A 27098-nucleotide genomic window follows, 5' to 3' on the forward strand; every position below is an offset into this window, starting at 1 on the left:
CTTTGTGGATAAACATCCCTGTGTTAATCTTTGCTCTTTTCAGCAGCATATGATATATTTTATACGCTCAGAGGGTACCCTAGTATTTTCCATTGAGTTCATATATATATATATGTGTGTGTATATGCAACATATACAGATCAGTGTCTAGGCTCTGGTATTTTTCCACTAGGTTTATATATATATATGGATGTAATATATACAGATCTATGTTTCACATTCAGTATTTTTCCACTGGCTTTACATTATCCATTATACACTCACACGTGCGTGTTTCAGTACTTTTCCACTCTGCTCATTTGCTGTACTTCCCCAGTCTGACGTCAAGGACTGCTGTCTGTCCCTATCTGCCGATTCTCCGCCCCTCTCCCCACCTTCTATCCCTTTCTACGCCTTTCTTGTCCCTTCCCCTCCCACTCTCGCTCTCTCTCCCTCTCTATCCCGTTACCTTGCCTTGCGACTGTTCCAGGGACACAGTCGGGACGGAGACCACAGCAGCTTCAGATGGGAGACAAAAGCCACAAGGCGGAGACAATGGAAATCCAGGGATACAGCGGTTCCAATGCGGGTAAATGTTCCCGGGCGATGCTGCAGTGTGTGTGTGTGTGTTACAGGTGTCAGCACAGCGCGCATTCAGAAAGGGGGTTCATTCACAGGGGAGGGAAAAACTGGTTTCGTCTTTAAATGCGCAGCGCTAGAATTTGCTGGGGATCTCACTGACGATGCGCAGTGAAAGGTATCCCCAAAATCCAGAGAGTTCCCTCTCATCGGAACTGAAATACCCGCTATCATTTTTCGTCCCGTTTACCAAGTTACAAGCCTGCTCTCAAAAATGAGAAATAAGTCATTTCCCATTCGCGCGAACGTTAAAAAAGTATATTTTATTTTAGAAAAAGTGTCTTTTCTCATAGAAAAAATGTGTTTAGTTTAGAAAAAGTGTTTTATTTTAATAAAAATGTTTAATTTAGAAAACGTGTTTTATTTTAGGAAAAGTGTATTTTATTTTAGAAAAAGTGTGTTTTATTTTATACAAAGTGTGTGTGTTTTAGTAAAAATGTGTTTGAATTCAGCAAGTGGAGAGGCTGGTTGGATTTGCAGGGTTACATGGAGCCAGTGGGGTTGAAACGCCGAAGCTTCCGAAGCCTCAGTGTTTCTTCTCCTCTCCTGCATCGTGAGAAGACCACTCGACCCATCAGATTCGTGCTAGCCCCTTTTGAGAGACTGCTCCCCTGTCCATTCCGCACGCTGCAGTCCCCCCCGGCCCAGCCTGCTGCTGGGGTGAGTTTTGGTCTCCCGCTGCCCCTTTATTGGCGGTTGGGGAGGGCAGAGGGAGTGTGGCCAGTGGAGCCAGGACAGCATCTGAAATTGACAGCCAGGCTGGGAGCTTCTCTCTTCCTCATTGTTGCTCCTTCCACTTTACTGGTACCAGCCACGCTGGGTAGATTTCCACTGCGACCAGCACAGAGCGATCTCAAGTGGCCAGATGGGTCGCTATCTCTATGGAAACGCCGCGATACAAGTGAATGCAATCGACTCTGCCGCAAATTACCGCATGGAGTTATTATTGTTGCTGCTGTGACCTTGGCGTGAACGGAATGAAGGCGGGTTTTTGCTCCAAGCGCTAATCTAGCTGCTCCTACACTAATCCTGGGCAGGTTTATAAGAGGATAGTTCATTCTTTCGCAAATTGCTTAAAGGGACGCACATTTAAAACAAAACTCTGACCGTGTGTGTGTGTCTTGCTTTGTGCTCTCTGGGTGGTTTGTTGGTCTATTACATCCTGATGCTCTCCGGTTTCGCAGAAGGAAGCGTTTCATTGCCAGTAAACTCCACCTCCTCCCATCCCCCCTCTCTAAATGGACAGTTTGATTTCAGGACTTTAGATAGTGCTGTGGCGATGTATCAAATAAGCAGGCCTGCAAGGTGATGAGTGAAACCGTTAGAGCTGAGAAATAACAGAGACATGGACACGGGTACAATATCTGCCTTTGGGATCTTCCCGGAGTCTAATGTTCTGAACTAATTTTGCCACCTTCCACACTGCGATTTCGGCTGTGCAGAGCTGAGAACTCTTGGGGCTCGGCTTTTGGTGCGAGAATAAGACTCAAACCCCACAGCGCAGAAGGAAGCCATTCGGCCCATTGAGTCTGCACCGACCACAATCCCACCCAGGCCCTATTCCCGTCACCCCACATATTTACCCTGCTAATCCCCCTGACACTAGGGGCAACTTAACATGGCCAATCAACCTAACCCACACATCTTTGGACTGTGGGAGGAAATAGGAGCATGGCTTCAGAGGGTTCTGTCTCAGGGCAAAAGGATGGACAACTGGGACCTGGAAAGGCAGTGCTCACTCTGTCATTGAAGCTTACAGCTCAGAGGAAGACCATTCAGCCCATCATGTTTGTGAGGAAAAGCATTCTGAATAAATCCCACTTTCCCGCTCTTTGCCTAGATAAGCCGATATCCAGTTCCCATTTTGCAAACTATTATTTGAATCTGTTTCCACCAACCCTTCAGGCAGGAGCATAACATGAAATGCACATGATTTCAGACTTTTTTAAACCATGTATTCGTAAATAAGTGGATGTCAGGCATTCGATCATAGAATCCCTATAGTACAGAAGGAGCCATTCAGCCCATTGAGCTCTCACCGACAACAATCCCACCCAGGCCACATCACCATAACCCCACATATTTACCCTGCTAGTCCCTCTGACACTAAGGGGGCAATCCAGCATGGACAATCAACCTAACCTGCACAAGTTTGGAGTGTGGAAAGAAACTGGAGCACCTGGAGGAAACCCACGCAGACACTGTGAGGACGTGCAAACTCCATACAGACAGTGACCCAAGCCAGGTTCCTGGCGCTGTGAGGCAGCAGTGCCAACCAGAGCTTGACCGCGGCACGGTAGCACAGTGGTTAGCACTGCTGCTTCACAGCTCCAGGGACCTGGGTTCGATTCCCGGCTTGGGTCACTGTCTGTGTGGAGTTTGCATATTCTCCTCGTGTCTGCGTGGGTTTCCTCCGGGTGCTCCGGTTTCCTCCCACAGTCCAAAGATGTGCGGGTTAGGTTGATTGGCCATGCTAAAATTGCCCCTTAGTGTCCTGAGATGCGTAGGTTAGAGGGATTAGTGGGTAAAATATGTAGGGATATGGGGGTAGGGCCTGGGTGGGATTGTGGTCGGTGCAGACTCGATGGGCCGAATGACCTCTTTCTGTACTGTAGGGTTTCTATGATTTCTATGATCCGTAAACTAAAGATTTATTCGCATTAAGGGGTTCAGTTTCATTATTAATAGATTTGACGACCCACTTTCAGTTTAGAAAGCTGAATAACTTTCTCATTCGTATCACAGTGCCATCATGTACAGCCAATGTGTTTTGACATATATTCTCATTTACAGCACCACGTAACTCACCTAGGTGATGCTAGACCAGTGGGAGATGCTGGTGCATTGACTTGTTGACAGCAAGCTCAACTCTGTGTGGCATTCATGTCAGAGATTAACTTTGTAGCATTTTTTGCTGTTTGCGTATCAATTTATAGAGTTTGGACTTTTAATCAGTTGCTCAACTGGTCTTTAAGCACCGTCTTGAAAACCAAAAGGGAAAAACAGACAAAAGTTGTAAAAGCAATTGCAAGGAAAACATTTTAAATTTAGGGAAAATATTGGCAGATGCAAAAAAAACAAACTGATTAAGTTTATTTATTAGTGTCAGAAGTAGGTTTACATTAACACTGCAATGAAGTTACTGTGAAAATCCCCTGTCCGCTACACTCTGGCGCCTGTTTGGGTACACTGAGGGAGAATTTAGCATGGTCAATGCACCTAACCAGCACGTCTTTCGGACTGTGGGAGGAAACCAGAGCACCCGGAGGAAACCCACGCAGACACGGGGAGAACATGCAGACTCCACACAGACAGTGACCCAAGCTGGGAATCGAACCCGGGTCCCTGGAGCTGTGAGGCAGCAGTGCTAACCACTGTGCCACCATGCCAACTTTGGAAGTCGGGTTTTGACTTGATGTGCCCAGCAGTTGTAAGGGTTAAAATGTCAGCATTATATGTTAGGCAAACTAATAAATTCTGAACATTTTCAGCTCCTTGGAGTTGCACAGGTTAGGAGGAACCTAATTAGGAACATTCAAGGTCAAGGAATTTGATACATCTGATTACAAACTAATTGTGCCACATATTTGATCCTTGTAAAAACTGCAGCAAAATCACACCCCTTGATCAAAAGGGAGCAAGGTTTTCCCTTCAATTCAAGAACTCTGCAAATTTAGATTGTATTCTAATATAATTGATGAAGATCAAGCATCAGATCAAGCCTCATCCTGTCAGCTTGGATCTTGTTTGTCTCCCGTGTGGGGACCATGAATTGGATTCAATGTGAATTTGGTTTTTGGAGCAAGCCTGGAATGGATTTGGGTCTCCCCTCTGAGACCACTCTAAGTATTGGCTTTGTAACTGCAAGCATGGAGTAAAACATTAAAAATAAATAATTCTGCTTTACAACATGCATCAGAACAAATTGACCAATACTTGTCTTTGCTATTTATGTGAAAGAAAATACACAGGGGTGAATTTTCCCGTTCCGCACACATGGGAATCATATTAGGGCACGGGACAGACCATGGAAAGGTGGACCATGGTTTCAGGGCAAGCGCTGCTCGAAAATCCTACGCGAGGTTTGCAATCTGAAAAGAACTAAATGCCTGTACAGAGAGGTGTAATACTTCCTGTAAGATACTAGAAATGTTTCTTAGCTAGACTTTGTGGTCAGTGCTTTGCGTGAAATGAGAAATGCACACGCATAGTGACAAGAACATGGGAGCAAGAGTGGGCCATTCAGCCCCTCAAGCCTGTTCCACCGTTCAATCAAACCATGGCTAATCTATAGGCATTCTATGGTTCTTTGAACGTAAAACAAAAACCGAAAACATCCAAAAATGCAAAAAAGTCACAGTTTCTGGTGAATGGGGAAGAAACACAGGGTGACAAAGAAGATAGGAAGAGCTACAAAATGGAATATGAAAAAAGACTGGCAAGGGGTATCAGAATCAATACAAAAATATTCTACAATTGCATTAGATAAGAGAGGGTGGTCAAAAGCAATGTAGGCCATTTGAAAACTGATTATGGTGATGCTGTCAATGAAAGTCAAGCGATGGTGGACATGCTGAATAATTACTTTGTGTCATTATTTGCTGCAGAGGAAGAGGTCAGCAGGCCACACATCCAAAGGAAACTATTATTGATTAGGGACAGAGAGTCAACAAAATTAACTAAAGCAGGACAACAGTGATGGAGAAATTTGTAGCCCTAAGGAATGACAGGTCCCCAGGACCAGACATTTCCATCTCAGGGTTTTAAAATAAGGAGGCATAAACATTGCAGGAGTCCCAACCATAATCTTCAATTTGGGAACTTAACCTTAGACTAGAAAATTGTGCATGCCACTCCACTTTTTAAGAAAGTTTGGTGAGGAAAACCAGGGAATTATAGATAATAGAGATAAAGTGTAAAATTGCAAGGAGGTATCGAAAGATTAAGTGAATGGGTAAAACTACGGTAAATGGATTTCAATGTAGGCAACCATAATGCCATCAACTTTGGACCTAACAATGGTAGAACAGATTATTTTCTAAATGATGAGAAACTAGAAACAATGGAGGTCCGAATAGACTTGGAGGCACAGGTATATTGATTATTAAAATGTCATAAACATGTGTAGAAAATAATCAAAAAGTCTAATGGAATACTGGCCTTAAAAGAGGAATAGAATGCTTCAGCATACAAAGCCTTGTTTAGACCAAACCTGGAGTACTGTGAGCAGTCCTCACCTTAGGAAGAACATATTGGCCTTTAAGCTTGTGCAGTGTAGATATACAAGAGGTTAAACTAGCTAGTATTGCTTGTAATGTTGGAGGTTAAGGAGTGATTTGATTGAAGTTTTCATGGTATTAAGTGGTACAGACAGGATAAACAGAACCTCTCATGAGTGAAATTAGGAAATACTTCTTCATGCAAAAGGTTGTGGAAGTCTGAAACCCTCTTCCCAAAATGGCAATAACTGCTGGATCAATTATTAATTTTAAAACTGTGAATGATAGGTTTTTGTTAATCAAAGGTCTTAAGCGATAAGAAGCAAAGGTAGAAATATGGAGTTAGGACGAAATTCATCCATCATCTCATTGAATGGTGGTGGAACAGCCTTGAGGGGCCAAATGGCCTCCTCCTGCTCCTATGTTTACCCCTGACTTTTTCATTTTGCACTCAACTTTTATAACTGCCCTCCTCAGCATTTTATCCATCCTTTGTTAAATTTTCAATTTAATTCTTTCAGGAACTTTCCTTTAAATTTAGCTTGTGCTTTCCCCAATTTATATCTCTAAAGATTATCTTTTTCTGAATTTGCTTTATAAAGTAAAATCTTACTTTGTCATGTCGTGCATCTGTTTAGATGGTTGGCAGGACACGTCAACACTAAATGTATTTTTCTATGTAGCCACCTTGAGCTAAAAAAGTGCTGAAGGTCCTTTGGCGGGATTTTCCAGCCCTTCCTGCCGGTGGGATCTTCCAGTCCCACCGAAGGCGACTCCCCACAGTGGGTTCCCAGCGGCAGAACGGGAGAGTCATGGGAAATGCTGTTGACATTGGCAGGACCAGAAGATCCCACCTGTTTTCATGGCTTTTCGGATACTACAGGTTGGGATAAATTTGTCACTCATTGACACGATCATTGTACCACTCCTTTTTTTGCTGCCCAATAAACATCTTTACCTTTTAAATGGACATTTTACCATTGAGAAATCCAAATTGAACTGAGGGGAAATTGAAATGATGTAAAATTCTTCAATCGACATTTACTTTATTTGTATAGTTGTATCAGATTGCATGCTTTTGGTTACCAGAGCCCTTTTATCTCAATGAATGTGAACTGGAAAATCCCAGGACTAGTGGAGAGTTGTTAAAAGCTGGGTTTGTTCTCCTTATAGCAGAAAAGGTTAAGAGAAGATTTAATGGAGCCTTGCAAAATTATAAAGAGTTTGTTGGAGTAAATTCGGAAAAAGAACTGCTTCCATTGGCAGGAAGGTCTGTAACAAAAGAACATAGATTTAGTCAATTGGCAAAAGAACCAGTGGGAAAAGAGGTTTTTTTTAACACGGCAAGTTGTTACCATCTGGAATGCTTTGCTTGACAGCGTGGGGGAAGCAGGTTCAATGGTAACTTTCAAAAGGGATTTAGATACTTAAGGAAAAAGAAGCTATGTGGAAAAAGTGGAACTAATTACATAACAGTTTTAAAGAGCCAACATAACCATAATGAATGGCCTCCTTCTGTACCATATGATTCTATAATTCTTGTTGGACATTATAGAAACACCATCAATTATAAAGCACAATGTCTCAGGGCAAACTAATGTGGTACTTAGAAAAGCTGAGTATATTGTTCAGATGATCAGATTGGCAGAGAAATTCCATTGTGAGAGAGCAAGATAATAACATCTTGGATTTGTCTGATTGACTTCAAGAATATTTATCAAAAGAGAAAATGCTGGAAAATCTCAGCAGGTTTAGCAGAATCTGCAAAGAGAGAAAAGAGCTGGCATTTTGAGTCCAGATAACCCTTTGTCAAAGCCCCAACAGTTGTTCCAGTGTTGCTGTCAGTCCCTCCTGCATTCCCTGGCCCTGTTGCTGCATCTCCAGCTGTTGAGGGAGAAATGATTGCAGAGGCCCAGCATTTAGTCTGGGGCCAGCTAAGCCCTCGCCTCTGGCAGGCCCCTGCCTGCCAGAGGCCTCGGACATTCCCTCCTCTACCTGATTTACATTATCAGATGTGTCGTGCGCACCAGAGAGTGACACAGATGCCTCGCCACTATCTTGACCCACCGACGTGAGAGTCTCTGGGATGGTGAGTTGCGGGGTGGAAGCTGATGCAAAACTGGTGCAGGCCTCAGAGGTTCCTTCATCCACTTCCTCCGAAGAGTCTTTCAAGTTTTCAGGGGCAGGATGTGTCCGGCATTTGCAACATCAATGAGTTGACTATGCAGCATGGTTTTGTTAAAAATAATATTACGATGAGTCAGTGTGAAAACTCATTGCTTTGTCAGTAACAAAGTTTTCAGTTTCTGACTGTGTTTACTGAGCACAGTCCAATGACTCAATCTGTCATTTACTGTGAACATACAGATCTGCAGACTCACTGGTTGGAATGACTTTCCACTTTAATTGCCATAGTGAGTGGGAAAGTGCTAGAATTGAAATAATATCTGTACAAAACAAGAGATCACCTATTAAAAAGCGTACTACACTAGTGTGAGAATGAAAGGCACAACTTGTTTAGCCAGGAGAGGTGCTGGTGGTGGCGTAGTTATACTGTCGCTGCTCTAATAATATGGGTTCGAATATCACCACAGCAAATATGGAATTTGAACTTAGTAACAATCTCTAATTAAAACTCCAATGATGACTGTGAAGCAATTGTCATTAAATCCCATCTGTTTCACTAATGTTCTCTAGGGAAGGAAATCTGCTGTCCTTACTTGGTCTGGCCTGCAATGTGACCCCAGACCCACGGCAGTGTGGTTGATTCTTAACTGCCCTCTGAAATGACTACAAACTCAATAGCATTGTGGTTGTGCTTACACCACATGGGCTGCAGTGGTTGATAGGGCAATTAGAGATGGGCAATAAATGCTCATCGAGACATCTGTAAAATGAATTTAAAAATCTTCATCCTAAGTAGCAATTTAATCATTGTTGATAGGTACACACACCAAAAACTGTAGGTGAGTGAAAAGCCTCAACAATATATGATAAAAGCCTGTTTTTGTCAATATTACGTCCCAGTGTCATATTCCTTAATTACAGTTTAGTGAATATCTTGCAAGAGCTCCAAGGGCCAAATGGCCTCATTCTGTCCTGTAAATGACTCTAGAAAGAACTGAATTTACATTTATACCGAGAATTTTACTAGTTCGAAGTACTTAATACATTACAAGTGATGTTTATTTATGAACATCCAAGTTTCCGTTATCAGTTGTGAAACTTCTTTTGCTTTAATGCTGATTTACCTGTCCGTTAATTCCATCCCTAATTTTGTCCTGGAATTCCAAATTATTTGTAAAATAATGTTCATTAGGATGTTCAAAAGAAATTCACAGAGGCAGCCAAGTCATAAGAGAAAACTATCATTTGAAAATATCCCAACTCGCAACAACCCTCAGATCTCAGTGTGGAATGGTAAACTTTGTTCCCTTCATAGAATCATAGAATCCCTACAGTACAGAAGGAGGACATTCGGCCCATCACACCTGCACCGACAACAATCCCACCCAGGCCCTGTCCCTGTAACCCCACATATTTACCCTGCTAACCCCCCTGAAACTCAGGTCAATTTAGCATGGCCAATCAACCTGACCTGCTTATCTTTGGACCGAGGGAGGAAATCGGAGCACCCAGAGGAAACCCACCCAGACACGGGGAGAACGTGCAGACTCAGCACAGACAGTGACCCAAGCCGGGAATCGAAGTCAGGTCCCTGGCATTGTAAGGCAGCAATGCTAATCACTGTGCCACCGTGCCACCCCCTTCATTACCCTTCAGTGTTCTCTTTATACTATCTGCCCCATTCCATTACTCCAAATCAGCACTGCAGCTTGTGATGGGATACAAAGGGCAACAGCAGGTATCTGGTATGTCATCAAACAACTGATCTTCACATGATCAGTGAGAGTTAGGAAGGAATGTAATCAGACATTCTACCTGTGCCCAGAATATACATACAAGTTCCAGCAAGTGTCAGTAAATACTGATTAATAATATAAATGTGGAACTTTGACTCCATTATATTGTCACAGACACGTTGTATGTTTTTCTTTTTAACTGCCTGTGATCAATATGTATGTTTAAAGGATTTGTATTTTCTTACCCTTTGAGTGACTAGATTTTACAGGGGGACATATTCCGCACCCCCCAATCTAAAGGTCCGCTTGGAACCTGCCCTCCAAAAGCCCAGCTGCCCCTCAGTGATATCATGCTGGGGGAAGCCTTATGTTATAGTGCAGGTCAGAAACTTCAAAGCGTTCTATGGAGCCTGCCTGGATCATAAGTTTTGCATTTTGAATTTGGCTAGGGTAAGCATGGGGTGTTTCATTTCAGGTATGATTCAAATGACCCACGAGGGAGCTTTTATCAAACAAAGTTTATTAAAGAATATAGTCAACATGTATAGAAAGAAAATTGGCAATAACTTTTATCAATTACAAACAAAAACAAAACCACCACAATAATATATGACCTTTAACAAATATATCTAAAATGTTCCAATCAAACAAAATTTTCCATAGGTAAAAGCCTTTCCACAAGTTTAACACAGCAAAGACTAATGCTCATGTGATACTGGAACTGAGTCCTTTGGTTGGAGAATTGAAGCCCTGACTCCTCAGCCTTGTAACTTCTGGCAGCCCTCTGGATACACCCAGAACAGTTTGAAGTCAGAACAGCTTCCCAGAACACCAGGAGGACTCTCTGATCAAGCCACCAACAGTAGATTTTCTACTCCAGGAAGGCAAGAGGCCTTGCTTTCAGCTAACCAGCAGAATTTCCAAAACCAGGGAATGAGAGAAACACTTCTTTTCAGCTTGATGTCCCTTCTAATACTAAACTGCTGCCAGCCAAACAGAAAATGAAACCTTAAATTCACTAGGAAGAAAAAAAACTGTCCAAAACACATGACCTGCCAACCAGTCTTCCTTCCCACAATGGAGGGTCATGAAAGATCCCAGAGTAAAAATAACCCCATTTAAACCACTGAAGGAGCAATAAAAGGACCCCTACACACAACCCGACAACAATGAGAGCTGAGGCTGTGAGAGCTGCAGAGAACATGATTTTTAAAAAATCTTTTAAAGGTACACTAACATCACACTTAATTGATTTAGACTGGGGCTTCTGCCTCCATCTGGGATGAAGTTCCATCCTGTTACATTATTTAGGAGGTCCTGCGGTTCACTGGCTAGTATCTCTGCCTCTATGCCAGCAGCTCTGGGTTCAAGTCCCACTCCGGGACTTGAGGGCTAAAGGAAGGTATGTTCATAACGTGGTCAAATAGGTTGAGTGTCAACTTGTAAAAGAGTGAGAGAGCTTCCTGGTCAGTCATGTGATGAAAGGAATTTGGAGTCTCTACCATCACTAGAACATACAGGTAAATGTGTATGTTACCACAGCAACTCAGAGTGCTTGGGGACTAGTTGGCTCAGTTGGTTAGAAAGTTACCGTACACCAGATTGGCACCAACAGCGAGATCACTGGGGTGGATTCAGGACCTGGCCCTTGCCCTAGCTGTAGATTGTGGCTCTGATGATTGGACCCACCATTGGGACGAGAACTCAAGAAAATTGTATTAGCTTCTTCTGCAAAATCACCTCTCACAACCAAAAAGCCAAAATCTATACTCAGATTCCAATATGATGGATTAGCATCATAGTTCTTCTTGACTGGCCTCCCGTACTTGAATGAATCCTCTATTTTTGAATCTCTCTCCTATATTACAAAGTCTCCCCCATGTTTGAATGTTTCACCTATGTTTGAGTGCCTCCTCGTTGTCTCAGTGATTAGAACTAGACAAAATATTTAAGATGTGGCATGGCGCACCATACAGTCTGAGGATGACCTCCTGTGTCTTATATTCCAGTGTTTTGGATAAATGATTAATGACAACAACAACACAATGGCTGGAATTTTATTGCCTTGCCCGTCACGGGAATCGGAGCAGGCGAGGGGGGACCATGGAAAGGTCCGTTGACTTTGGGTGGATTTTATGATTTCGGGATGAGTGCGGCCGTAAAGTTCTGCCCATATATTCATATAATGCCTTTAATGGGCCGCATGGTGGCACAGTGGTTAGCACTGCTGCCTCACATAGTCAGGGACCCGGGTTCGATTCCCGGTTGGGGTCACTGTCTGTGCGGAGTTTGCACGTTCTCCCTGTGTCTGCCTGGGTTTCCTCCAGGTGCTCCAGGTTTCCTCCCACAGTCCGAAAGATGTGCTGGTTAGGTGAATTGGCTAAGCTAAATTCTCCCTCAGTGTACCCGAACAGGTGCTGGAGTGTGGCAACTAGGGGATTTTCACAGTAACTTCATTGCACTGTTAATGTAAGCCTACTTGTGACATTAATTAATAAACTTTAAACTAATCTAATAAAGCATTCCAAACCACTTCACAGGGCTGTTATAAGCAAAATTAGACCCTGAGCCTTATGAGGCTACATTAGGACTCATAGTATAAGCTTGGTCAATGCATTAAGTAGTGTCTTAAAGGAAGAAAGAAGGATAGAGAATCGGAATGATTTAGGGAGGAAATTCCAATGCTTTGGTCCTAGGCAGTTGAAGCTGTATTGCCTATGGTGGACCAATTAAAATTGGGCATGCCCAAGAGGCCAGAATTGGATGAGTACAGATATCCTGGAGGGCTGTAAGATATTGGAGAGATAAGGAGGGATTCGAAAAGATGGATGAGATTTTAAAATCAAAGCTTGACTGGGAACCAATGTAGGTTAGCGAACACAGGGCTGATGAGCAGGACACAGCACAAGTAAGGATGCAGGCAGCAAAATATTCTATAGTAATTTGCATTGAATTTCTGAGTGAAGGGAGAACCTTCACTCCCAAGAATGGACAGGTTGAGAACTGCTGGAGGCAAGTGGTGGGGTGGCGGGTGGATGGGGAGAGGAGGCTTGCGTGATGTTAAAAGATTGACTTTTACAGCAGGAGTGCAAACCAGCTCCAGTGTGCCCATTTTCGGGCTTAACGGCATGCATTTGGAGGTTGGAGATTTCCTAATTGGAATGTGTGTTGGTACAATTAGCATAATTAGGAGGCTCCAAATTTCACTTAAGCCTGGGAAACAGGCAAATTGGAGCAGCAGTTTTGATGGGCATTTAAACTTGTCAGTGGCCTATCTGAATAAAAACCTTACTGCAGCTGCTGCTGCATTTCCCTTTGGCTCAGACCTGGCACTGTGTGATTATGTGCACACGGTTTTGTTCAGCTTTAGAGGATTTCGAATTGACATGATCAGGATGAGAGTTAACTTGGATGTGTTTGACAGCACTTCAGAAGAAATGTGTGGCATCAATGATGTGCCGTGGTGGGATCAGCACATGCACAGAAGAGAGGTACGCAGGAGAATTACTGGGTGAGGAGGACAAAGAGGGCTCATCATTCATGTTCGATATAGGAAAGCATAGAGCAGGAGGATGAAGATGGGGCATCCGTCACTAGACCGGACACTTACATTGCTGCCCAGGTGTCCCATTATGGCAAAGGTTCACGTTGTGTGCTACATAACAAATCAAGCCCCCTGCAATTTGCTCCCACCAACCAACACACAACACCTCCTTACTCATCATTGAGCAAAGCTTCAGTCACACATTCAACTATTGCTCGTCTATTCAATGAGCACGAGGAGGTATTAACATTCATTATGAAAGAAGTGAAAGGGCAGTCAGGATAGGTAATAATGGGCAAGATGTTGAAATGCTGTTAATCATTAAATTTTATGCAGAATTATAAAAAAGAGGAAACATTTTGTGAAACACCCATTGCTTCCAGTGTATCACCTATTTTGAAAAATAACATTACAAATGTGTTCTATTCCCAATGTACCACAACCTCTCCAATGGCTCTTGTGTGTGAATGCTTTGTAAATCTCCTTTCTCCATGTTAGTGCTCTGGGATAAATGCCTTCTCTTTTTGGGGAATTATTTGTTTGCAACTCTTTTTTCATAGAATCATTCATAGAATCATAGAATCATAGAATCCCCACAGTACAGAAAGAGGCCATTCGGCCCATCGAGTCTGCACCGATCACAATCCCACCCAGGCCCTACCCCCATATCCCCACATATTTACCCACTAATCCCTCTTACCTACGCATCTCAGGACACTAAGGGCAATTTTAGCATGGCCAATCAACCTAACCCGCACATCTTTGGACTGTGGGAGGAAACCGGAGCACCCGGAGGAAACCCACGCAGACAATTTTTTAGTGTGAGAAGACTTCTCAATCATATAAAAAGTCTATTTCTGTTGCTCATACCTTTCATTGTGAATAAAGGGAGGAAGAAATCTACTATCTTCTCTAATTTAGCACTGTTTTCATCTTTTGTGGATGTCATCTCTGACTGCACTGTTATCCCTGTTGTACTGAAAGAATATTTTTCTGTTAAGCTTTGGAGCTGCAGCCTTGTATTTTTCACCAGGTCTCTCTATGTCCTTCTGGACATATTTTTGCACATTAAGGCATTTATCTCAGTGAACTTTTTCCCTCTTCTCCCTGAAGGTTTGTAGATTTCACTGTTGATTAATTTGTTAATCTATTAACCGTTATGCTTGGTTAGTATATGCTTGCTGATTCTCAGTATTTAATTTATCCTGCACGCTCAGCACTTTGTCTTTAAAGGTGCTCCACTTGTCCTCTACTAGACCTTAGCTGAAAACTACCTTTTCAATGAATTTGTTTTGACCTGTTCCCTCAGTTTATTGAGATTATGACAGTGCAGACTCTATCGCTGAATTTCAGAATGCCAGATCATTCTAAACTATGGTCATCTTGATTCCATCATCAGTATTTCCCAGGGGTGACATGATTCACCTTTTCTGTGGGTGAAATTCAATTTCAGTGAGTGGGAGAGGATTAAGCCACCCATTGTACACCATTGAAGTCACTGGATAGGTAAATCAGCTGGAATGTAGAATGGATAGCTGATCTGCTAGTGCCCTGTTGAAGTAGAATTTTACTCCCATTTTATTTTGATGTAACCAGCTTTTCCAACATTCTTTGAAAATATTCCTATTTATTGTGACAGTGATATTTGACATATTTAGCATTTGAGTACAATTCTAGATTATTTGATAGTCATAACAGTACAATGATTTGCAGCTTGTTGGATTCATTTTTCTGAGACATTGAGAAGCTTTGTTGGCCTAACGCACTGCACTGCAGGTCTCATTGCTAGAGGGATGGAGTTTAAAAACAGCGAGGTTAGGTTGCAGCTGTATATGGTGCTGGTAAGGCCACACCTGGGGTACTGTGGACAGTTTTGGTCTCCTTACTTGAGAAAGGATATATTGGTACTGGAGGGGGTGCAGAGGAGATTCACTAGGTTGATTCCAGGGTTGAGAGGGTTGGCTTATGAGGAGAGACTGTGTAGACTGGGACTATACTCATTGGAATTCAGAAGAATGAGGGGAGATCTTATAGAAACATATAAGATTATGAAGGGAATAGATAAGATAGAAGCAGGGAGGTTGTTTCCACTGGAAGGTGGAACTAGGGGGCATGGCCTCAAAATAAGGGAGAGCAGATTTAGGACTGAGTTGAGGAGGAACTTCTTCACCCAAAAGGTTGTGAACTTGTGGAATTCCCTGCCCAGTGAAGCAGTTAAGGCTACCTCATTGAATGTTTTTAAGACAAGGATAGATAAATTTTTGAACAGTAAAGGAATTAAGGGTTATGGTGAACGGGCGGGTAAGTGGAGTTGAGTCCACAAAAAGATCAGCCATGATCTTATTGAATGGTGCGTGCAGGCTCAAAGGGCCAAATGGCCTATTCCTGCTCCTAGTTCTTATGTTCTTATATTCTTATGTTCTCAGCTTTGTATTCTAATCTGAAATGTGCTGGAACTAACTATTTCATTGGATTGTTCAGTGCTTTGTGTTCAGTTACAGTGATAGTGATATTAGCACATTATTGGACTAAGAACAGTAATTTAGAATCTTTGTTCACTCAACAGTTTTGATTGGCACTGGTATAACTAAACGTATTTAGACATAATTTGAGGATTGTTTCAGCGCTGCAGGTAAGAGGGAAAATGAAGAAAGGTCTTTAACACAGCAAGTTGATGTACTCTGGACGGTACAGCTCAAAGGGGTAATGGAAGAAGACTGAATAGCAACTTTCAAAAGGGAATCGGATAGATACTTGAAGAGGAAAGACTTTCAGGGTGATGGCAAAAGAGCAAAGGAGTGGGACTAATTGAACTTTGAAGAGTTGGCACAGGCACAATGGGTAGAATAACTTCATTCGGTATTGTAGTTCTGTGAAGAGGTCTAACTATTGTTTTAATGATCAGATTTACATGTTAGATTATATTTGTTAGATTGTATTATATTCATCCATGAACCTGGTTCAAAGGAGGATCAATTTTGTGCAGTAGCTAATTAGAGAGTATGGGGCTCAGCTGAAGTGTCCCAATGCTCTTGCCTCCTCACTCCATCGAATCATGTAATTTTTCACCATATGAATTATGTTCTGTTGGGAATGATCCTGAAAAGATGCCAGCACTTGTGTAGCCAAGCTTACCATCTTTAGGAGAGGAGAGATAAGGGGAGAAAATTACAGTAAGCACATCTCTTCAGCATACATATTTCACCCACTTTCACCACTTAGATCATCATCTTCCAACCATTCTAATAGGGGTCCTTCATTTTCGATTTTTGCTATAAGACTTTTGGTTATGGAAAATTCTGGCTGCGAAAATGAAGTTTAAAAAACTGGAAATTCTTAAAGTCATCACCAAGAGTAAGGCTGAAATTAATCATCTCGCATAACTGGTAATTGCTAAACTGAACATTACCTTTATATCTTATGATATTTCTCAGATTTTTAAATCTAAGTGTTGCCAATCTTTGTTTAGGATAAATTTCATCTCTTGAGTATCAAGGCTAGAAACAAAAATTACAAATCTTCTTTGGTTAACTGAATCAGGCTGTTTGCTGTAAAACTCATTTCACAAAATAAATCTTAATTGTTAGGAATCAAAGCCAGCAGACTGAATCTGAATTGAAGGTTGAAAGATCTGGAAGTGCACTTAATTCAAGTCATTTCCCTAAATGTGCTTAATTTACTTTAGTGTTCAGTTTATGACCTTGTTCATTTGATGGTATTAACACGGATGCAGCATTCTTAATTCTGTTAAATGCCTAATTGTATCTGCATTCCACGTACTGTGTGCTTAAAACAAAAGTAACTTGTTTCAGTGAGAGAATTCTATTAGTCCGTCCATTACCTGCCTTATTTCACTGCTCAACCTATGTTCAAGTTCTTTGTCTATATGCTAACTGCTGTTGAAAGTCTCAGCAATTTCCACATGGGCAGAAATGTATAACTTTTCCTTGTTCTGACATCCTTACTATTTTTTATTTCTCTTCATTTCTTCTCTTCTTTCTTTGAAACCTCCTATTTATCTACCTTCTCTGCAACTTTGACCATTTAATTTATCTTGTTGCTGTCTGTTTGTCATGTCTGTCTTTCACCTTTCCTCATGCAATTGCTGCCCATCTTCCTTGTTGCAGGTAAACCCACTCTGAGACATTTTGCGCATATACAAGACAAATATATTGGGCAGAATTTTCACATCCCGCCCGCCATGGGAATCGTAGCAGGCAGGACAGAAAGTTCGGCAGACCATGCAAAGGTCTGTTGACCTCAGGCAGGAATTTCCAGCCTTGGGGTGAGTGTGGTTGGAAAATCCCACCCATTGTCTTCTATAATGTTCTGCTTCCAACTATCTACAGCTACTTCTTCATTGACCTTCCCTTCATCATAAGATCAGAAGTAGGGATGATCGCTGATGATTGTACAATGTTAAGCATCATTTGCGACTCCTCAGAAACTGAAGTAGTCCTGTCCAAATGCAGCAAGACCTGGACAATATCCAGGTTTGGGCTGACAAGTGGCAAGTAGCATTCACTCCACACTAGTGCCAGGCAATGACCATCTCCAACCAGACAGAATCTAACCAGTACCCCTTGAAATTCAATGGCTTTACCATCTCTGAATCCCCAATTATCAACATCTTGGGGGTTTCCATTGACCAGAAACTGAACTGGACTAGCCATATAAATACTGTGGCTACAACAGCAAGTCAGAGGCTAGGAATCCTGCAGCAAGTAATGCGCATCCTGACTCCCCAAAGGCTGTTTACAAGTCAAAGTCTGGATGCTGGAAATCTGAAATAAAAACAGAAAATGTTGGATAAACTCAGCAAGTCTGGCAACATCTGCGGAGAGAGAGAAACAGAGTTAACATTTTGAGTCTGTATAGCTTCTTCACAGCTGAGTTATGTTTGTTATCAAATATAATATAGCCCACACCTTTTGAAATAAAATTTTATGTTGTATCCCTCTAAACAAGGGAGAATGGAGTTCAAATGAAGAAGAGCTGGAAGATCTGTTAGTGATTGTACAAACACAGTGCCTCACATATCTACAACAATGCATGGACACCATTTTCACATGTACCTGTGACACAAATCATCACCTGTGCAATGATGTCCTAAAAACACATTTGATATTCCACTTGGATGCCGTGGTAAATCATTGTGAATTCAAACTGTACTAATTGTTGCCCTTTGCATGAGGTTACTTGTTCCAAAAGGATTATTAACATGGCTTTGTGTACAGGAAGAGGAGACGCTCCAGTTCCAACACAGCTTTTTAAAGAATTCATTCCAGGGATGCTACGCCAGCATTTATTTCCTGGATGAGTGCAGCTACAATAACACTCAAGAAGCTCAACACCATCCAGGACAAAGTAACCTGCTTAATTGGCACCCCTTCCACAAACATTCGCTTCCTCCGCCACTGACGAACAATAGCAACAGTGAGCACCATTTAGACAATGTGCTGCAGGAACTCACCAAGACTCCTTAGGCAGCACCTTCCAAACCCATGACCACCACCATCTAGAAAGATGAGGGCAGCAGACGCATGAGAACACCACCATTGGGAAGATACCTTCCAAGCCACTCATCATCCCAACTTGGAACTTTATCGCCATTCCTTCATTATTGCTGGGTAAAAATCCTGAAACTCCCTCCCTAACAGCACTGTGGGTGTATGTACAACACATAAATGCAGCAGTTCCTGAAGGTAGCTCACCACCACCTCCTCAAGGGTAATTAGGGTTAGGAAATAAATGCTGGCGTAGCATCCCTGGAATGAATTCTTTAAAAAGCTGTGTTGGAACTGGAGCGTCTCCTCTTCCTGTACACAAAGCCATGCTAATAATCCTTTTGGAACAAGTAACCTCATGCAAAGGGCAACAATTAGTACAGTTTGAATTCACAATGATTTACCACGGCATCCAAGTGGAATATCAAATGTGTTTTTAGGACATCATTGCACAGGTGATGATTTGTGTCACAGGTACATGTGAAAATGGTGTCCATGCATTGTTGTAGATATGTGAGGCACTGTGTTTGTACAATCACTAACAGATCTTCCAGCTCTTCTTCATTTGAACTCCATTCTCCCTTGTTTAGAGGGATGCAACATAAAATTTTATTTCAAAAGGTGTGGGCTATGTTATATTTGATAACAAACATAACTCAGCTGTGAAGAAGCTATACAGACTCAAAATGTTAACTCTGTTTCTCTCTCTCCGCAGATGTTGCCAGACTTGCTGAGTTTATCCAACATTTTCTGTTTTTATTTCAGATTTCCAGCATCCGCAGTATTTTGCTTTTATAACTCAGCTTTGTTATCTCCCTTTGAAGTAATGTTAGATTTATTAGATAATCTCCCAGTGACATATCGACTGGAGTTCTCTGGCCGTTCACACCCCACTGTTGCTGCCAGTGATGATGGAGACTTTGGTGCTCAGCCAAATCTCCATTCACTGCAGCGGGACCAGAGAATCCCGCTGGTGTGAACGGCCGGAGAATTCCCGCCATATTTTCTACCTTTACTCAGTTGTCGCGGTGTGACAAATGTTGCGAAAAATCTGGATGGGAACTAATTAGACTCCAGACTCGTTAGACTGGCTGTTAAATTACCTGACCCTGCTGGTGGGGTGGGGGTCTGTGAGAGGTGTTAGTAAGAGGAAACCTGGAAGTCGGGGTTCTACAACATGCTGTGGAATTTTAACTGTACAGTGAGCATGTTGTGCCATTGAACAGTTCCCCAACCAGAAGCCATCCTTTAACTAGAAATCCTTCCTTTGATAGATGCAGGTTGTCATCACATCCACCCTCTATGCTTGGTTAGGAAACCGGGAAGCAGGATGCTAAAGTTGTGCTTGATTTAAAGAGCCATGGTGAAGTTTTAATGACAGATGGAGTCCTGACCCAGTACTAACCTTCCACTGTGAATAGTTCTGTTGTATTAAAATTTCATCCACTGTGTTTTGCGTTAGCTCTTTAGTGGTGCATCCAAAACTAATCCTAATTCCTTGCTAGTTTTGTTTATGTTTAAAACAATTTCCTTCCATTGTTCATAAAATTCATCAGGTAAAACATATTTTGGACCAGATTCTCAGCTCAGAAGCAATGTAGGTTTTGACCTCAGAAATGCACTTAGGGCGGAATTGTATGGCCTTGCTTGTCCTGAAACCGTAAAATCCCACCCAAGGTCAACAAATCTTTCTATTGTCCATCCCACGCCCGCTCCGATTCCCTTGGTGGTCAAGACGGTAAAATTCTGGCCTTAATTTGTACTTCACTAAATTCTTGCATAAAATGGAACTCCCAATGGCAGCTGTGACACCTCTACCCATCTGACCTTTAGCAAATTGGAACAGTACAATTTTATATCTACGTTGTGTGTTCATTATCCAGCATATCTTGCAATTTCTGAATGGAGACCAAATGCTTCCATACAGAATGGTAAGGGAAGCGATCATCTTATTCTGTCCCTCACACCATCAGTGGTTAGTTCATCCTAATAGTGGCAAAGACTTGCATTCGATTGTCTGTCGATTTTCTCTACACAACATGTTTGGATCTGGAGGGAAAAAGTTGGTCAGAAATTGGCTGGGGAGGAGAATATAAAATTACAATCATACCAGTTTCCAAGTGTCCTCTGGTCATCTATTGGGGAAAAGTGCTCCAGATTTTACTGCTTCCCATAAAATCGTGTGAGAACAACATTTTCCTCTTGTCAAAAAGTGATTTCTTTGGCATGTATTCTACAGAATAATTCTCATGGTAAATATTAATTGTAATAGCCAATTATTCATTGTTAGATAGTACAGAATGAATTACAGAGCACAGTGGAGTCCATTGATACCAGTTTTGAGTTTTAGAATTAAATGATATCCAAAGTATATGTAGTCACTTTCATGATCCAATTGTATTGCAATATACCGCTTGCTGGGACACTAAAACTGTCTTGTTATTTTTCAATGTAGATGAATTGATCAACGATCACTGTCCTAAAAAGGGTGCAATCCTGGTGGATGGGGTGGTCTTGAATGGGCCTCTGCTGGATGCAAAAGCAGGAGAGAAGTTTGTTGAGGAGGCATTCCCGATCATCATGGAAGATGCCATAAAGAGAGCGACTGATGTCAATGAGAAGGTACAAGCTTAAGGCAATAATCAGCCATGCAGTGTAATGGTAGCAGCATATTCTTAAAATGCATTGGCAAATGCAAGGCTTTTGTAACTGAATGCCAACTTTACATGGCCTTCTATGAAGAATGTCATTTAACATTGATGGCATATTTGTTCCTGGAAAATGATACCTACTTGCAAATCTCCCATTTAAAAAAAATTCATACATGGGACATGGGTGTCACTGGCTGGGTAAGCATTTATTGCCCCTCCCGAGTTGCCCTTGAACTGAGTGTCTTGCTAGGCCATTTTAGAGGGCAGTTGAGAGTCAATCACATTGCCATGGCTCTGGAATCACGTGTAGGCCAGATCAGGTAAGGGCAGCAGATTTCCTTCCCTAAAGGACATTAGTGAACCAGATGGGGTTTTCCAACAATCGACAATGGTTTCATGGTCATCAGAAGATTCTTTAATTCCAGGTATTATTTTATTGAACTCAAATTCCTCCATCTGCTGTGGCGGGATTTGAACTTGGTCCCCAGAGCATTAGCTGAGTTTCTGGATTTATAGTTGAGTGATTAATACCATTGGCGATCACTTCCCCTAAACTATATGGATCTTAAAATAGTTTTGTTATCCATTGGGTTTCTGTTCTTAAACTTAACATTGAATGGCTTAGTGTAGAACGTCAAAGCTCCTTTGACAAAGGGTTATCTGGACTTGAAATGTCAGCTCTTTTCTCTTCTTACAGATGCTGCCAGACCTGCTGAGATTTTCCAGCATTTTCTTTTTTGGTTGTAAATAAAACAACCTGCAACATTCTTAAAAAAAAATTAATTTCTCCTATCTCCCAGCACTAACGGATCCATTTAAAAAATCCAGGATCTGGATCAACATCTTCATCAATAACTAATCAGAATTTTCTTTGGTCATAACCCTATCTGTGTGCCAAGTTTCATTAAAACCCGTATATTACTTTTTGAGATCCAGACAAACAGACCAACAAACAGAGACAATAGACATTACCTTCCCCCACCTTCATTGGAAGAGGTAACAAAAGATAAAATGGTTGTCTCAAGAATTGGAAACGACATGAAGAGGAAATGGTTTTTATGTAAATATATGGAGTAAACACTTCATACTGTGCATTATTCTGCATTAGACAAAGTTACACAGCAGTCAAAATCTATACACTATATTAAAGGCCATATGCCGTATGCAATTCCTGTCAATCTTTTCATGATGAACTTCTATGTCCACATTTATAGTGGAAACAACAGGCTGAATTTTATGGGACCTACAGGAGTGGGCTGGAAGGTGGGGGAAGCTGAGAAATTGAGGGGGGAAACGTGGCATTGGGGGGTGTGGGGGGTGGGGGTGGTTGAGTGCTGGTCACCTTCCTGCTACCGCTGGCATTTTATCAGCAACATATGAACCCTCCACCACATGGGGAGATTGCCTGGTGAACTCTGATGGTTTAGACCATCTGGTTGACTTTTGGGGGTGGCGGGGGTGTTCCTGACCCCTCATATTAGCAACATTTTGCCCCCAACCCCCCCTCCCTCATCAATCACTCCTGCCTCCTTGTCAGCACCAGCTCCACCCCTAAAAGCCTGCCAAGAGGTTGAGGCCACCAACATTCACCAAGCAATCTCCCCACGTGGTGGAAGGCTCACATGCTGCTGGTAAAATGGTCCCAGATATCCCTGATCCCAATGATCTTACTGTGAGTCTGGTGTTCATTGGCGAGAATCCTGTGTGGGTGCAGTCCCAGCAGTGGCCATCCTCCCCAGGTGGCACTGCAGCAGCATTTGCTGAACTGTCTGCCCTCCACTTGGCCAGCAGCTCTGAGGTGTGCGTTCTTGTCCTTAAAGGGACCTCTCTGACAACAGGTCACTAGCTGCAAGATGGGCAGAAAACATGTCAGGGGCTCCCCGAAACGTTCAAGGTGGGATTGCCCTCAGCTTTCTGGCCCATTGTTGGGACCACTGTCTCACCGTCAAATCCAGCCCCTATTTATGCAAAGTTGCTACATTGTAGTTACACGCGTGTACCAGCTTTGGCATTGCAGCACCCCAGGTTTGCATCTCCCTGCTTTTCAGCTGATATTGCGAGGAACATAGAATCTTAGAATCCTTACTGTGCAGAAGAAGACCATTCAGCCCATCGAGCTTGCACTGACAACAATCCCACCCTTGCCCTATCCCCATAAGCCCACGCATTTATCCTGCTAGTCCCCCTGCTACCAAGCCACCCTCATCCCTTCTAATCTATTTTTCTGTTTGCCAAAGTGCCTTAAGTTTTCTGTTAAATTATAAATAATAATTTAGGTATTAATTAACATTGAGGAGAGTGTGACTTTAAAACGGCATTCTAACTCAAAATGCTTTTTGGAAAAGAAAATGAGCATTGATGAAGTAAGTTACTGGATTTTGGTTTACACTTTTGCCAAAATTCAATCTCTCAGTCTGATTTCCCATTGCTACGTTGTCCCTAACTCTGTCTCGACCTTCCAGGTCTGTGAATGGCAGCCTCCTGAGGAGCTCGTGAAACTTCTTGACCTGGAATTGAGGAACACAGGAGAATCTCATCACCAGCTGCTACAACGTTGTCGCGATGTTATAAAGTACAGTGTGAAAACAGGTAGGATAACTCCCTATGGGGGCACTTCATATCTCAAGCCCCACATTGAGGATAGTGCCCTTTCTTAATGTGCAAGGAATGAGGTAGTTTGTGCTATCTAAGTGAAAGTCAGCCACAAACAGTGACTACGCTTACCCATCCTCGAGGATTGCCTCCTAGGATTTAAGACTTGTCTCGCGGACACTGCTGTGACATGAGGTATGATTGGCCACCCTTGACATCAAGGCAGCATTTGACCAAGTTACCGTATAAAAATATTAGATATTCGGGAAAATCTGTTTGACTGACGGCCATGAATCATCTTTTCAGCGAATGAAGAGTATGTTCGCTTTCCAATTGGTTGAGAAAGTGGTGCACCATAAATATTAACATGTGTGGGTTACCAATGGCAGGCTATATGGGGGCAGGGGATAGAGGCAAGAGGCCACCTAAAGGAATATGTCCGACTAGAGTTGATAGCCATAGGTTAGCATAACGTCCACTCTTCATTGCAGACAATTCGAGGGGGCTTCAAGAATTCTGGAGAAAATAGTTTTCACTTTAAAGCCAATGAAAAGCTAAAATCATTGGGAACATTGCCCCTTTTTACTGATGGGATTCTATTATTAAATGCACTTCATGGTCATTTACAGACGGGTTTAGTCCCTAGTTGGTGCTGAGCTAACTGATTACATTGGTATCAGTGTAGGGAAGGAACAAATCAGCCGGGGATTAAAAAGTGGTTGGGTGTGATTCTCCCAACCCACTGCATTGTTAGAGCAACGCAGCAGGCCAGGAGACATCAGCAGGTGCCATGTAGCTGGCTTCCCGCTAGGCGCCATGGCCTCCGTGCCTCTCCAGCCGCCAGATTTCCGGCATCGTCAGCTCCGCACCAGAAATCAGCGCGGAGGTGAATAAATTATTTAAATCTCCATTAGCATATCATTAGCAGGCCCCGGACTGAAGTCTCCAGGCCGGCTAGCGTCTCTCCCCCCACCCTGCCAGGAGTGTTTCAGTCCAGCTCCCTGGCGGCGGGGTGGGGGGAAGGGATGTTAGCTGAAAGCCCGATCCTCTGGAGTGAAGGGGGGCCATGGAGGCCCTGCAGGAGGTAAGGGGAGGTGCCAACCTGGCCCCCTGGCACTGCCCAAGGGGCAAAGTGGCAATGCCCAGGAGGCACCTTGGCACTGCCCATTGGGTGGCAGGTAGTGCCTAGGGGACGGGGCCTTATGGGGGCACGGGGATCCTGGGGACAATCAGTGGGGGTGGGGTGTCCCGCTGCCATTCTGCATTTGGGGTCGTAGGCCAAGGGAGGGAGGACAGCGATCGGGGCTGGCCAGGTCTGACAGATCGGCGCAAATGCAGTGGCCCACTCAGCACTATGCTGTCGGCCTCTCCAGCAGGAATAGATCCCGCTCCCGGATTTTCATCATAAATCTCGCTAGGGCACTCTGTGATGCACAAAGTGTGGGAGATTCGTTTTGAAAAGCCCACTGAAAAAAACAATGGGAGTTACTCCAGTTTTTACGCGAATTCAACACTTCAACTTTTTTTGGGAGAATCTCATCCGTTGTGTCTGGGCACTGGCACTTTTCCATAATTAATGCAGCTAATCCCTGATAATAAGGAAGTGCTTTCTGAGAATGCTGGGAATGAAAAACTAATTGCCAATCAAGCTGCAGATGCAATAATGATCCTTCAACCTTTCTACAGCTGCTAATGAAACACTTAGTCGGCGTAAAAAAGCTTTGTTCATTTTGGGATTTAGGAGAAAACAGTTGAAAGAAAAGTGTGAAAATTCTGAATGAGTAATGAGCCCCTCGGTGTATTAATAATCCCTGTGACCAAATGTCATCAGATTTTTGATGGCTCCCAAACGTACAGAGGTTGCATCAAGTGTAATTGCCTGTTATCATAGAATCCCAGTGAGAGTTTTAACAACACCAGGTTAAAGTCCAACAGGTTTATTTGGTAGCAAATGCCATTAGCTTTCGGAGCGCTGCTCCTTTGTCAGATGGAGTGGAAATCTGCTCTCAAACAGGGCACAGAGACACAAAATCAAGTTACAGAATACTGATTAGAATGCGAATCTCTACAGCCAACCAGATCTTAAAGATACAGACAATGTGGGTGGAGGGAGCATTAAGCACAGGTTAAAGAGATGTGTATTGTCTCCAGACAGGACAGCCAGTGAGATTCTGCAAATCCAGGAAGCAAGCTGTGGGGGTTACTGATAGTGTGACACAAACCCAAGATCCTGGTTTAGGCCGTCCTCATGTGTGCGGAACTTGGCTATTAGTTTCTGCTCAGCGACTCTGTGCTGTCGCTGTCGAGCACCTGGAAGAAACACACGCAGACACGGGGAGAAAGTGCAAACTCCACACAGACGTTGACCCAAGCTGGAATTGAACCTGGGTACCTGGTGCTGTGAGGCAGCAGTGGTAACCACTGTGCCACAGTGCTGCCCTGTTAATTTGTTAATTCAGAGTCAATGTGTTCTGAACTGTTCCAAGGACATGATCCAATGATGAGCATGTAATGCATCAAACCACAACAGGGAATTACGGCTGCTTTATTTCAGAAGGGAATCTGGAAATTGTTGGAGCTGGAGAGATTAGGGGGCATGGGGAACTACTTGTATGCAACAAGAGTTAGTTGAGATTCACATAAGCACACAGTAGTAAAGATCAAACATTTTAATACAGCAACCAAGCGGATAGAAATCTGTACTTATCACAGAATTGTTACAGCACAGAATGAGGCCATTTGGCCCATTGTGTCTGCATCAGCTCTTCGAATGAACTAGTACCATTCACCAACCTTCTCCCTGCAACCCTTCTCATGATTCCTTCCTTTTCAGTTAAGTCTTTAGAATGCATCAATTGAACCTGCCCCTGCCACACTCTCAGGCACTGCATTCCAAATGTGAACTTCTCACTGCGTAGAAGTTCCTCCTCACATCACTTTTTTGCTTCTTTTGCTAACTACTTTAAAATGCCACCCTCATTGCCGCTGCCCTCTTTCACTGGCAAGGGGCGAACAATCAGTTTACCAAGCACAGCTGAAAAATATAACTTATCTGAGCGCTAAATGCTTCTAACAAGTGAGCACTGGTGGTCAGAGTTGATGAG

The 27098-nt window shown here is 42.9% G+C and overlaps 1 protein-coding gene across 1 annotated transcript in view; it reads left to right on the forward strand.

Moving 5' to 3' along the window:
- Window positions 1-454: 454 nt before the first annotated feature.
- LOC144511818 (acidic amino acid decarboxylase GADL1-like) overlaps window positions 455-27098 on the forward strand; it is a 95710-nt gene continuing 69066 nt past the window's right edge. The window contains exons 1-3 of the mRNA XM_078242172.1: window positions 455-568; window positions 21207-21373; window positions 23865-23991. Coding sequence (XP_078098298.1) covers window positions 505-568; window positions 21207-21373; window positions 23865-23991 — 358 coding nt within the window. The 5' untranslated portion in view covers window positions 455-504. The remainder of the gene's footprint in view (window positions 569-21206; window positions 21374-23864; window positions 23992-27098) is intronic.

The sequence above is a fragment of the Mustelus asterias genome, chromosome 2 (assembly GCF_964213995.1).
Source record: "Mustelus asterias chromosome 2, sMusAst1.hap1.1, whole genome shotgun sequence".
Taxonomy (NCBI): Eukaryota; Metazoa; Chordata; class Chondrichthyes; order Carcharhiniformes; family Triakidae; genus Mustelus; species Mustelus asterias.